This window comes from Schistocerca cancellata, chromosome 2, assembly GCF_023864275.1.
Source record: "Schistocerca cancellata isolate TAMUIC-IGC-003103 chromosome 2, iqSchCanc2.1, whole genome shotgun sequence".
In the NCBI taxonomy this organism is placed as follows: Eukaryota; Metazoa; Arthropoda; class Insecta; order Orthoptera; family Acrididae; genus Schistocerca; species Schistocerca cancellata.
Genome location: NC_064627.1, coordinates 423,134,942 through 423,149,426, shown reverse-complemented (window position 1 = coordinate 423,149,426; position 14,485 = coordinate 423,134,942). Strand labels below are relative to the sequence as shown.

The window sequence follows — 14,485 nt, the reverse complement described above, 5'->3', positions numbered from 1 at the left end:
TTGTCACCCTGTATATTATAAGTAAGCATACAACGCTTTCGACGTGGGCATTAATTGAAACAGCAACTACAAATCATCACGCACTCAAACTAGTGACCATACGACAGTAGCCGGAGTGTTGTCAGTTTTATCCTGACGTGGTCACATACCGAGGAGCTCTCGCTCATATACATCCTTAAAGGTATCAGTTATGTTGTGATAGTTCTTTCAGCGGGTACTGGCGATCATGGGGTAGTGAGAAATTATTGATCTATATGATGAATTTATAAATTTTCGAAGTAAATCAGGACAAGAACAATTACGCTGGCGATCCGCAAGATAGATTCAGAACATTTTAGAGCGTATAAGTGGCACGAATACTGTAATTGGTCCACCCAGACCTCAAATACTCTACGCATCGCGGCTGACAGTACCTGAACTAATGCTAAGCTATGGATTAGAATACAGCATCAATTAAAAAGTCTTTTAGTAACTAAATCTTTCATCAGTATTTGTTATATAATAATATTAAAATTAGACATGTTTTGAATGGGTTTTCTCATCATTCATATAATTTATATAATTAATAATATCTAAAGTATAGCTTAAGTTATTTAATAGTTTCAAATAACGCTGTACTGCTTACGACGTGGAAAGAAGTTTAGGAGATACATCCTTTGCTGATGATATGATCTCTCTTCCTTCTGAATTATATGATGCAGTCTTGTCCGCTTTACCGTGATGCATGTAATTTTTCCCGCTATACTAATATTATTGCGGCAACACAACACATATATGCATAATTTCGTAACATTCGCTCTAGTATTCTGTCTGTTGTTGCCTAAATTTTGTTTTACATGTTCCACATGCCTGTCTTGCATACGTAAACATCGTCGTCGAAATCCACCCATAGCACTTACATAAAGTCAGGATTACCAACCTTCACACTGCAGCTATTTATTTGAACATTGATGTTTAGTAACTGATCCTTAATTATCATAAAGTTTACTGTAGAAACCATGTGCAAGTTGCTCCTATTTAGAACAGAGGCAACCACTGATACTTACGCTATAATTACACCACCGCTAGCGAACTGGACAGGCCTGAAATTCCAGCGAGCTGTCTAGATTAGGTTTCTTCTCTTTAGTTTCCTTTTTTAGAGTGTAGATACTTAATATCAATTTATTACAGTATTATAAAGTTTGAATTTTGTAAAACTATATTTTATTTTGAGAATTCATTAGCTTTAGGTTACAATCAGTACATTTCTGAAATTCACAGCGTGGAATACAGCCCATTTAAACTACAAGGGAACGGGTAGAGAAAGCATCAATTAAAAAAAATATATCTGGAAGCTAATAGCGAGAACAGCGGAAACAATTGAATACTGTAAGGTTTGCCTTAAACTATTGTAATTCTGTCAATGACGACGTAGCGTTGGAACATTAGTTGAACGGATTGGACAGTGACTTGAAAAAAAAATGGTACATATTGTTTCAACAAAAGTGAAACAATGGTAATGGAATCTATCAAAAGAAATAAGGCGATGGTGAAGAGACTGGATTAAGAAATGAGAAACTAAAAGCAATAGATAAGTTTCTGGTATTAAGGCAGCAAAAAGAGTGATTACACCGGAAGTAGAGAGGATATAAAATGCGGATTGGCTATAGCAGGGAAACCATTTCTGAAACTGAGGACTTGTTAATACATAGCATAATTTTATGTTTTACGAAGGTTGTCCTGAAGCTGTTTGCCTAGAGTGTTATCTTGTATGAAAGTGAAGTATGGACGATTAGTACTTCGGACAAGAATGAAAAGAATAGCAGCTTCTGAAATATGGGGCTACAGGAGGGTGGCGAAAATTGGGTGAGTAGATCGAGTAACTAATGAGGCACTGAACCGTGTTGAGCTAAAGAGAAATTTGTGGCACACTGTGACTAAAAGAAGGATCGGTTGCTAGGGAACGTTCTGGGTCTACGAGGAATCACTAGGTTGGTAATGGAGAGAAGCGTGGGGGTAAAATATATATAGGAAGACCAAGGTTCGAATACAGTAAAAACGCTGAAGCTGACGTAGGTAGCAATATTTGTATAGAAGCTTTCATAAGGTAGACCAGCATGGAAAGGTGCCTCAATCCAGTCTTTTGACTGAGGATCATAACAATACCGACAACAGTGGAAAATTTTCGAAGCTGTGTAATTATCTGAAAGAAAGAGATGAAGCAGCTACATGTAGTTTGGGTAGCTATCCGGAATAGCGTAGTGCTTCCTTCCTCGTGATAGGCAAGTGGTGGCTGTTGTTCAGGCTGACAGCCTGACCGAGTAGTACACTACTTATTTGGCCGGTAGCGGGCACGCACCTCCGAATATGGACTTGGCGACCTCGAAGGTGTAGCGCGCCTTGAAGCCGCTGTAGACGCTCTCGCGGTCGGAGTGAAGCAGCACCCTGAGCCCGGCCGCCGCGCGGTTCGACTCGATGGGCCCGGGCGCCGTCATGCCGCAGTAGCGCCCGATCAGCTTCTCCGTGCCGTCCTTGTACTTGTTGTACACCTCCAGCCAGTCCTCCGTGCACATCGAGGACCTGCGCCGACAACCATCAAGCTGTTAGTACCACACTAGCAGAGCGACAAGCAGAATCTTGCTAAACCGAAGCTGTGCGACATTTCCATTCAAATTTTGCGCCAGTCACGTAATCGATCGATTTAGAGTGCGGCAGCAGTGTCAATATGAGGATGGAAATCAGGTTTAATTTAAGTATGCGCTTAACGGTCGTGAGCGTTAGTTATCTTTGAGATTGGACGTGGTGTTGTTGGTCAAGAATGCCTTAAACGCAACGAAGGCGTCATTATCAGCACCTCTCCGAGTTTTAACGAGATTGAGTAATAGAGTTACCAGAAGTTGGACGTTTCCTCTGCAATACTGCAGAAAGACTTGACAGTAATATAGCTTCTGTACATGATGTGGTCATCAGAAGTACGACTGCAAGAAGAGCGGACTCAGCCGGCCGGAGTGGCCGAGCGGTTCTAGGCGCTACAGTCTGGAACCGCGCGACCGCTACGGTCGCAGGTTCGAATCCTGCCTCGGGCATGGATGTGTGTGATGTCCTTAGGTTAGTTAGGTTTAAGTAGTTCAAAGTTCTAGGGGACTGATGACCTCAGCAGTTAAGTCCCATAGTGCTCAGAGCCCTTTGAACCGTTTAGAGTGGACTCCGGACGACAACGTGGCACTACCGAGAGTGAAGACCATCGCGTTCGGCGTATGGCTCCGGCGCATTGTACTGCATCTGCAGCTGCAGTTTGAGCAACAGTTGGCACCATAATGATACAACGAACTGTTACAAATCGGTTACTTCAAGGACAGTTCCTCGGAAGCGTGTATTCCAATGACCTCAAATCACCGTCATTTGCGATTTCAGTGGTGTCAAGCGACAGCTCATTGGAGGGCAGGATGAAGGTCCGTTGTGTTTGCTGCAGAAAGCTGGTTCTGCCTCGGTGCCAGTGATGGCCATGTGTTGGTTAGGAAGAGACCAGTTGAGGACTTGTAACCTACGTTTCTGCGTGCTATACAGCCGGCCCCTGTAGCCAAGCGGTTCTAGGTGCTTCAGTCCGGAACCGCGCTACTGCTACAGTCGCAGGTTCGAATCCTGCCTCGGGTATGGATGTGTGTGATGTACTTCGGTTAGTTAGGTGTAAGTAGTTCAAGTTCTAGGGAACTGATGACCTCAGATGTTAAGTCCCATTGTGCTCAGAGCCATTTAAACAATTTTTTTGCGTGCTATGCACACTGGCCCTACACTTGGAGTTACAGTATGATTTTCGGTGCGATTTTGTATGGCGGCTGGAGCACTCTCGTGATTATCACACGCACCTTGAGCGCAAATCTGTACAGCAAACTGGTCATTCGAATTGTCGTGCTGCCATTTATTAAAGGCATTCCAGGGGGTGTATTGCAATTGGATAACGCTCGCCCACACACCGCTGTTGGAACCCAACATGCTCGACAGAGTGTCGACATGTTGACTTGGCGTGCTTCATCGCCAGATCTGTCTCAAATCGAGCACATATAGGACATCGACGGACGACAACTCCAGAGTCATCCACACCCAGTGTTAACTGTTCTTGTGTTGACCGACCCAGTGCAACAGACATGGAACTCCATCCTACAAAGTGACATCCTCCACCTGAACCACACAGTGCATGCATGTTTGTATACTTGCTTTCAACATTCTGGCGGTTACGTAGGTTGTGATGTACCAGGAGTCAAATTTGCAATGGCTTATCTTGCGCTTACGTTAATCATTTAAATATGTTACCTGGACAAATGTATTCCCGAAATTTCATTACTCTAATTTAATTATTTTTTTGGTGTTGCAATTTTTTTCCGTCACTGCATTTTACTGCAATAAGGTGTCATGAATGACCATTTACTGACACTAGATGCTATTACTAACAGCACAGAAACATAGAACCATGCTGTTAATGGGCCAATATCAAGGTAACAGTTATTCAGAGTAACGCTCTCCAGTATTTTTGAAAGGACAGCAACAGCTACGGGATTCCGCTGCTAATCATATCCTGGGTGTGTTGAATATCACATCACAAACACCATTTACCCTGGAAATCAAATACGCGTCTAGTTTGACACGTTTTTATTAGGTCGCTTTCTTGGTTACCTCTCTGTTCAGTACAAATTTACTAATTGACATTAACTTCAAGATGAACTAATGACTTGAAATTTTAAACTTAGCCCATAACTGGATGACAATGCAATACTAACTCGTTTTGTTGTCGGTATGTTTGGTAGAGGGTGTGAGTGTGGATGAAAAATTTTGGTGACGTAAGCATTCGACTGCACTGGAGCTCCGGCGCGTTGTCCGGATAGTATGGGAAAGTGTTTAAGGCGGTACACGAGCGGGCGTGCACGGACGAGCAAAAAATTTAATCTCATCAAAGTGTTCAAAATCCACTGATAAATTTTACACACACAAGACTGAAAATGAGAAAATAATTATTGAAAAAAATAAATGTATAGTAGGACATGTTTTTAAATCGGACTAGAAAGTATAAAATAATTTCTCCTGACACCATACAGGTTCCTAAGCTCATCAGATAGTCCTGAAAATTGATGCTTATAAATTTTTAATTGCTACGACAATATTTACGAGATTTATAATGAAAAACGTGAGGCACATGCAATAGATAATAGGTGAACTACTCATGCATCAGTTACGCGCATACGCCCCACGTTTTCTACTATAGATCTTAAAAGTATTGTCGTAGCTATTAAAAATTCAGAATAAGAAATTTTCAGGACTGTATGAGACTAGGAATCTGTATGGAACTGGGAGAAATTCTTTTAGACATTTTAATCCTATTTAAAAACGTGTTATATTTAAAAAAATTATTTAAATAATTATTATGCGTGCACTTCAAACACAGATATATTGCATTGCACGTTTACTGTACTCTTATACAGAGAATATTGTTCCCATGGTTCTGGTTTTTATAAATTCGAAATTCGTAAGTAACTATGTGCATGATATATTTAGTTTATTGTCTTATGTGACTAGTTGGTAAGCAAATCCAAACAAAGTACAGCATATAGTGTTTTTGTTACTTGAATACTTATGAGTCAAAAGATAATTTGAAGTTTACAGAGTCTGTTAATTTGAGGAAATATGAACTATTTAGTGGGTAATTCTAAAACTGTATATAATTACGTGTTTATGTGACTTTACATAATGTATCGATTCTATAGGAATTTATTAACGTTGTTAGAGTTAGTTTAACAAGCATATTACTGAAGGATAAACAAATCACAGCAGTAAACGTTAGTTACTATGAGAGTGTTGTTTCAATAATGAATTTCATTATTGTTCAGAATTGTTAATCAGAGTTCTTCTCATTATGTAATGCATGTCTCTTTTTGAGCTCTTTAATTTCATAAAAAGGAGAGCTATTAAAAATTGTCACAGTTGCATTTAATAGCCGTATGATTAACGTAAGTGCATGTCAAAATGGGTCTGGTGACCGTTTGCTGAATGTTCGTAACTTGAGTGAAGTATTGTCTTGTTTTAAACACACTACACTCGCTCTCTTCTGTGTTCATAACCTTATTGGACTTTAAGTCACTATTGCAGTATCGTGACAGTACAGGGAGTCGTGTCGATATTATGTAGTCGAGAAAATTATCCATATTTCGGGCAAAACTTTCACTGGCTAAATTCTTAAGGAGATTAACAGGTACAGTTTAAAATGGACAAACTCTTTGTATTACTATAGCGCCTCTCGGAACCAGATATTTCCAACGAGGACATGTTACATACCTCATGTAATAGCTGTTATACAGTCCCCAGAGAAAGTAATCCACTGGACTGAGGTTGCGTGAACTCGGGGGCCACTATGTAAGTTTGGTCGACTCGTCTAGACACCAAAAAATGTCTCATTCAAATGATTTAGGACAGCTGCGCTGACGTGTCGGGACCGTAGTCATCCAGCAGTTCTTTGACATACATGCAGATGCACACCCATTAACAGAGTCATCCCAGACGTATTTTGCAATAGCTATGATCCTGTTGACTATTTCCTACAAGGCCAGCCGAGGCATTCACAGCATACCGTGCTTTTTGATATTCAGGTTAGCCTCATCCGTGGCGGTTATTCTTACTGTTCCTGAGACCATGGCGTATACGTGGCGGCTGCAGTATGGCGGGCTTCACGGGCCCTGAGAGGCGAGTTCTCTCCGAGTGGGCTCCCTGGGCCACGCGAAAAATGCTTATAGATTTCGAGCCCACTCGGGAACCGTCGCCATTCTGTCACCACTGTCCGAGGCAGCCTTCTCATCCCAGATCCTACAATTTGGCCATCCAGAAGAAGATGGGCCCGAAAGTAGTGGCCGACCAGCAAACTTGCAACATTTGAGTCGGCTTCGGCGGACTCAGAATATTTTCCCATCGTGAGCTTTGACTCAAACAGGTCCCTTCCGGGTTTTGTTCCTGCACTAAGTGCACCACGAACTTAATTTCGAGTTTTTGTTTTCTTCAAAGCAAGGCCTTCTGCCTGAAGTACTGTTGTGTTCAAAGCAACAGAGTTTACTTGGTTCGTGACTGTCTCAACATTTGTTTCTGACAAGAAAAATTTTGTTCTCTTAATTCAAATAAACTTGGTTTTCGTTGTATACTTAGGCTTTTACTTTTTGCCCATCTGCTGCGGATACTTTAGCTTCATCCTTAAAGATTATGAAATGTAGGGCATCAAACTACTCATTCCATTGTGGCTGAAATCACTGACGTAATTCTTCCCGCAGTGCAGAAGCCTATTCACTCAGTGTACGAGCACTTTCAAAATGATAAGGGTGTGGCTATTGCTTGCCGAGTCATCGCGATACTGCACTGAACCCAACATTCATCGCATGTGTAAGCGACTGCTACTTTTAGTGACCGTTTCGACATGTGTCAAACCTTGTACACAAAAAAAAGGTGTGTTGGTCCTCTTCATATTACCACGTCCCTGTTTCATGAATGCAGCCAACCAGTCTCCTATAACTAGCAACCCAACATTCACCGCGATGCATAATTATTGTTGCGAAGTCGTTTCCTGTTCACCCTTTTCTCAGTAAGGGAATTTCTAAATACCTCTCCGTACACGAGTTGGATGTATGCCAGCTTAGCGAAAAAGCACAGGCACTGCGCCAGTGTACTGTCCAGCTCTGCGAACGAGACGAATACACTTTTGTCACATGTATGTATTTTGAGGCACTTGGAAAGGCATTGCTATCTTCTGGACAACAGGCGGGCGATAACCATATCATGCGATTCGTACTTGTTTAGCGCGGTATTTGTACTCGCTGATACAGTGGACACGCGAGTTTTCCGCGGTTCAAACTTTCGTCCATTCATCCAGACTTAGGTGCTTCGTGGTTTAACAAAATGTTGACATGGTCCCATTGGAAAGGCTACGTTTGATTTCCTCTCATATCCACACCGGATCCGAGCTTGTACTCAGTCTCGAATGACCTAGATGTCGATGGGACGTTAAGTTATAACTGTTTGAGACTTTCTTCGTTCTCCTTGTTTCCACAGAGACATTTCACAGCATTTTCACAATTTGCAGTGTCATGGCAGCCGTCACGTTCCACTGTCACAATCGCCCACCAGGTTGCATTGATGCACTGACGTTGCCAGTAGTTCAGATGACGTTCTTGGAGAGATCCCCATTTAGTATAACCAGTCTTTCTGGGCAGCACCTAGTCCGAAGGTACCGAGAAAAAGTTGGAATGATCAAAACTTATTGAAACATGTCAGTCACAGTCTTCAAGAAAGCCAGCAGCAGAGTGTTGAATATGCCACTAAGCTGCAGCTTTGCCTTACGCGCTTCTTAAATTAACTGGTCTCTCTTATTTGCCACTTTCGTGATTCAAGCTTTGCCTTTTATTGACATTGAAGGTCACTAGCCTGTCTTCGCAGTATTCCACAATTTCCTCAGGTTTCACAATTCTGCCGTAACTGATAAAACCTTGCCCCAGGATTCGAACTAAAAAGCATGAAACTTATCAGAGCTTTCATATTTGAAAGTAAAATACGAGTTTTACTACGTTAGCTACATTTTATTCAGAATATAACGACTCTACTTGAATTTCAACTAGAAAAAACTGTCCATGAAGGAGGAATGAATCACACATATTCACATGACCCAACAATTGTGATTTGGGTTTTCTACTGTTTTTTTTCCAGGTGACTTCGGAGAATGAAGGGTTATTTCCTACTGACAGTGTATGGTTAATACTTTGCTAGTGTCTTCCGTAGTATTAAATTTTGTGAAAGTAAGTAAATTTGTATGGTTAATATTTAATATCGTTATTGATATTCATATTTTTACTTCAGCAGTTTTTTTCATCAACGCTTTGGTATTTATACTTTCACGTCTTCTCTTCGCAAGCCAATGCACGATGTGTGGCCTAGGTACATAGTAGGCTTATACCGGAACTATTTTTTGTCCTTACACTTCCATTTATGAATGATAGGCAAGAATAAATTCTGTCGGCATCGCTCTGTATACGCACAAGTTTTTCAAATATTACACTCGTGATTATAACGTGCGACACAAGTGCAGGGTATTAATAGGATTTCTTGATTTGTACTGAAACGTGGGCTCTCATAAATTTTTGAGTAAATGTTCTCCGTAATGATAAAGCCTTTTTCGCATCGCAACTTGGAGTTTTGTTGAATAGTTACTGGACGCATGATATCTGACAAAAAAGCCGTGACAAAGCTCACAGATGTTCTTTGAATTTTCTCCGTTTCTTCAATTTCGCAGACGTCACAGACCGATGACGAGTACCAAAAACTGGTCAAAGGAGAGTTTTCTACTTGTCCTCCTTGACGGATGAAATCCATTTCCTTAGGTTTTTTCTGATAAATATTTGTCCGACATCTGCCTTCTCCACCACTAGATTTGTTTGGGAATTCCACCTTAAATCACCCCACACAGATATTTCTACCGAGCGAGGTGGCGCAGTGGTTAGCACACTGGACTCGCATTCGGGAGGACAACGATTCAATCCCGCGTCCGGCCATTCTGATTTAGGTTTTCCGTGATTTCCGTAAATCTCTCCAGGCAAATTCAGGGATGGTTACTTTGAAAGGGCACGGCGGACTTCCTTCCCCGTCTTTCGCTAATGCGATGAGACCGATGACCTCAATGTTTGGTTTCTTCCCCAAAACAACCCAATCAGCCCAGATATTACTAAGACTTAACGACTCTAACTGACTGTTGTGATAGATGACAGTTTGCGAAGTCATACACCATGGAGATTTCTCGTCAATTATCTTTAACATTACATTTATTTATATTGTAGTTTAACTTACAAGCACTGTACCAAACGCTGAAAATCTACAAATATTCCTGAATTTCGTAACAGTTTTTCAAAGAAGAAGTATTTCTGTGTAGAGCTACGTTGCCCACAGACAACCTCAGGCAGCTGCAGATGATTTTTTTCAGTTTTAAAAAGAATCTGTAGATATGTAATTAGAACCGTTTTTCCAAAGCTCGCTTTATGCAAAAAAGAATACGAGACGTATTTATTTAATTAACAAACAACTTTAGAGGAAAAAATTTTCTACAGTTAACAAATTTCATACATTTTTGAATATGTTTTTAGGTAGTTTTTGCAATACATAAAATTTTTGATAGTTCATAACTACTGGGAGTAGAAAAACAGTTTTCTTATACGAAATTCGCTGTATGTTCAAACTGTATCAATGACACCTCAATATTAAATGCTTGTTGTTTACATTAAAGTTTTAAAATTATATTTCTTTTTTCTCTTCTACGAAACTCCACAGGTCTCTTCATCCGCATAAATACTTCATGAGCTGTCATGATTTCATATTCTTCACCTCTTGCACAGAGTATGTCATTGTAGAAACTTGCTACAGCCTTAGGAGTGGCAAGGAAACGCTTTAGCTTCATTACATTCTTCTTTCTTTGTCCACTTCTATGGTTCATTTTGGAAACAATGGCAGCACGTTTGAACGAAGAAATGTCTTTCTTCAAAACATCACAACATAAATTTGAGCCAGAGAAATATGTCGTTTTAACAGCACATTGAATTTTACCATTGATTTGTCTGTCAGTTATTGTTCGAACATCCCTCATTTAGAAAGGCAACGTAGACTTCAGTATTTCTTTAGAAATCCGTTTGAACTTGTAGGAAAACCAATCTTCTTTATTCTCCCCACACCAGCACCTTTCCAAACTTCGCTAGAATATCTCTGTATTCAGAAGGGGATATGATCTTTTATTTTTTCCGATATTCCTTCTCAACTCTATCGAATTCACGAATCGGTGGCATGAAACTATGTCCACGAATACGAAAATAGCGGGTAAGTTCAGAGAACACTGTAATGCATAGCACAGAACGTACCAGCATGTAGAGCATTATAGAACTCTTGAATCTGAAAAAATGCCAAGTTTCAATCCTTTCTTATCAATATTAATTCTCTCTTCCAAATCACGTAGGAGAAAATGTTGTAGTATAGATGCGATTTCATTTTTACCACTTCCAGCTTCTGTTTCACCTAAAGTGCATTGAAAAATGTCATTGGTACTTTGTTTAGGTTCATGTGTCACCAGGGCCAGATTATAGAACCATGTCTGTCGGTTGTAAAAGACTTCTCCAATAGAGAGGTGTGACAGAGGTTCATTTTGACTCATGTCAAAGACAACTTTTACAATGTCTTCAAAGTATTTGTTCATTATGTTGTGGAACGTCTTTGCATGGGCTTTACGCAAGTTCATTTCTCGGTATTCTTCGACTTTTCAGTTCGAGTTCCTTGCATGTTGAACAGGTGTCCCTGCGAGGGTTACCAAAGCCGACAGTGAAAATCTTTTAAACACTGTCTTAAATGTTGACACACAACAGCTTTTTCTGCCTGCTTGTCCTTGTTCTTTGAAAAAAATTTTCCTTATTGTATTTAAATTTAATGTTGGGGACAAATGTAACCTCCTCATTTTTCCTCTGGTATAATGACACTTTCTGTACTTACACCTCCAAATGTGCTATTTCACTTGTTGGTTCATAACTATATCTGCTTGAGATGCTCTTATGTCACCTCTTCGTTCCTGTAGTGTAGTCCCATGTTCTTGATAATGCCGCGCAATCAAATCTAAGTGATCTCGCGATACACCTGCCATTTTTTTGAAATGTAACAGCACAGTTACTTGGGATCCATCTCAAAGTTTTATCTTAAACCTAATAGACACTGATTTAGAATCCTTAGCTTCAGTGGGATCTACAACATTGCTAGCTGATGCAAATAAATCCGACCATGTTACGGCAGAAGGAATGAATCTTGCTTGTTCTTATCTCCTGAAGAATGTAATAGATTACTGGAATAAGATAAGTCAGCATAAGGGAGTTTGCCTGCATAGCAGCCTTTACCTCCATTGTTGCTTGCCTCACTCTTTTCAGTTTGTAGGCAGTCAATACCAGACGCTGCATTTTGCCTTGAATATCGAGTGATTTCCCTTGAAGATGTTAGATTGCTTCTTTTCTTTTCTTTTATATCCTCCATGGGTTCCTCTCACAGCAATAGCATATTCAGCATCACTTTCCATATTCATTAGATAGCACAAGTCTAGTTTTTTACACTTAATTGCCATGAAGTGTTGGAAACTGGCAACCAATTCGCGTAACAGTTATCATCGCCAGAGACAGTTTAATACTGGCCGCGCAAACTAAATAGACACCCGGCGCGGTGGCTGTTGGGAGCTCCCTTCAGTCACCACGCCGATTCTCAGCTTAGTTGGCGCGCACGGTAATTCGCCCCGCCATCTGCCCCCAAGCAAAACAATTACGCCAGGAGTGCCGTAACACAACTAGAAAAATATTTATTCTGATATTTGTCACACATTAAATATATTATGAGAAAACCCAGCAATATTTCTAACGTCTTTAACGAACTAATAAGGGGAGGCCACGACGTGGGATCAAGGGTTTATTTCAAACTCTGTACACCCTTAGTTTGCCATTAAAACAACATGAGGTGCAAGTAGAAAAGTGCACTACTCTGGCATTTCCGAGAAAACAGCAAGAGAAGTTTAGCGCGTCCTTTATGTAACTGATGTATCTGTGCGAAGGCTGCGGTAGTAAAAAGTCTTTATGGTCAAGTGGTTAACTTCCGCGCTTTACAAAAGGTCGTGGACGAGGCAACATTCCGAAACCCACTGACACTTACTTTTGATCTATATTTTTTTTCATCACTGGTCACGTTATTTGATTTGTATGACATTTGAGAGGCGATATAGTAAAAAAAAGAAACAACGCACATTTTAATGAAGTTGTAATGAATTTCGTATGGTATTTGACTATTTACTATCTGCAATTAAATTTTCGAGGACGATGGACAAGCTTCGAAAGCCCAAATCAAACCTCGATAAATAATGGTGCGAGTGACATTATTCACAATCAGTAACATACACATATCAAAAAAAGTTTTGCATCACCTCGGTTCCTAGAGTTCAGGAATCTGTAGAGAAAACTGGAATAGAGATCAACATCAACATCATTTCCGCCCTTTTTATTGCTCATGAAAACCACACAATGCATGTTGTACAACCATACTGCGAGACCTTCAGAGGCGGTGGCTCAGATTGCTGTACACACCGGTACCTCTGATACCCAGTAACACGTCCTCTTGTATTGACATATGTATGTATTTGACGTGGCATACTACCCACAAATTCATCAAGGCACTGTTGGTTTAGATTGTCCCACTCCTCAATGGCGATTCAGAGTAGATCCCTCAGAGTGATTGGTGGGTCATTGCGTCCATAAACAGCCCTTTGCAATCCATCCCAGGCTTGTTCGATAGGGTTAATGTCTGGAGAACATGCTGGCCACTCTAGTCGAGCGATGTATTTATCCTGAAGGAAGTCATTCAGAAGATGTGCACGATAGGGGCGCTAACTGTCGTCCATGAAGACGAATGCCTCGCCAATATTCTGCCTATATGGTTGCACTATCGGTGGGAGGATGGCATTCACGTATCGTACAGCCGTTACGGCGCCTTCCATGACCACCAGCGGCGTACGTCGACCCAATATGATGCCACCCCAAAACAGCAGGGAACCTCCACCTTGCTGCACTCGCTGGACAATCTGTTTAAGGCGTGCAGCCTGACCGGGTTCCCTCCAAACACGTCTCCGGCGACTGTCTGGTTGAAGGCATCACACTCATCGGTGAAGAGAACGTGATGCCAATCCTGAACGGTCCATTCGGCCTGTTGTTGGGCCCATCTGTACCGCGCTGCATGTTGTTGTGGGTACAAAGCTGGACCTCGCCATGGACGTCGGGAGTGACGTTGCGCATCATGTTCGCGTCGTAAGACGACGTCCTGTGGCTGCACGAAAAGCATTATTCAACATGGCGGCGTTGCTGTCAGGGTTCCTCCGAGCCATAATCGGTAGGTAGAGGTCATCCACTGCAATAGTAGCCCTTGGGCAGCCTGAGCGAGGCGTGTCATCGACAGTTCCTGTCTCTCTATATCTCCTCCATGTCCGAAAAACATCGCTTTGGTTCACTCCGAGACGCCTGGATACCTCCCCTGTTGAGAGCCCTTCCTGACACAAAGTAATAATGCGGAAGCGATCGAACCGCGGTATTGACCATCTAGGCATGAAACTTTCTGGCATATTAAAACTGTGTGCCGGACCGAGACTGGAACTCGGGACCTTTGCCTATCGCGTCCAAGTGCAATATTCTTTCTTCCAGGAGAGCTTGTTCTGCAAGGTTCGCAGAAGAGCTTCTGTGACGTTTGGAATGTAGGAGACGAGGTACTGGCAGAATTGAAGCTGTGAGGTCGGGATGTGAGTCGTGCTTGGGTAGCTCAGATGGTAGAGTACTTGCCTGCGAAAGGCAAAGTTCCCTAGTTCGAGTCTCAGTCCGGCGCATATTTTTAATCTTCCAGGAAGTTTTATATCAGCGCACACTTCACTGCAGAGTGAAAA

The 14,485-nt window shown here is 41.5% G+C and overlaps 1 protein-coding gene across 1 annotated transcript in view; it reads right to left on the bottom strand.

The window, feature by feature from the left end:
• Window positions 1-14,485, bottom strand: part of LOC126161882 (cubilin) — a 1,256,608-nt gene that overhangs the window by 73,435 nt on the left and 1,168,688 nt on the right. The window contains exon 11 of the mRNA XM_049918020.1: window positions 2,339-2,559. Coding sequence (XP_049773977.1) covers window positions 2,339-2,559 — 221 coding nt within the window. The remainder of the gene's footprint in view (window positions 1-2,338; window positions 2,560-14,485) is intronic.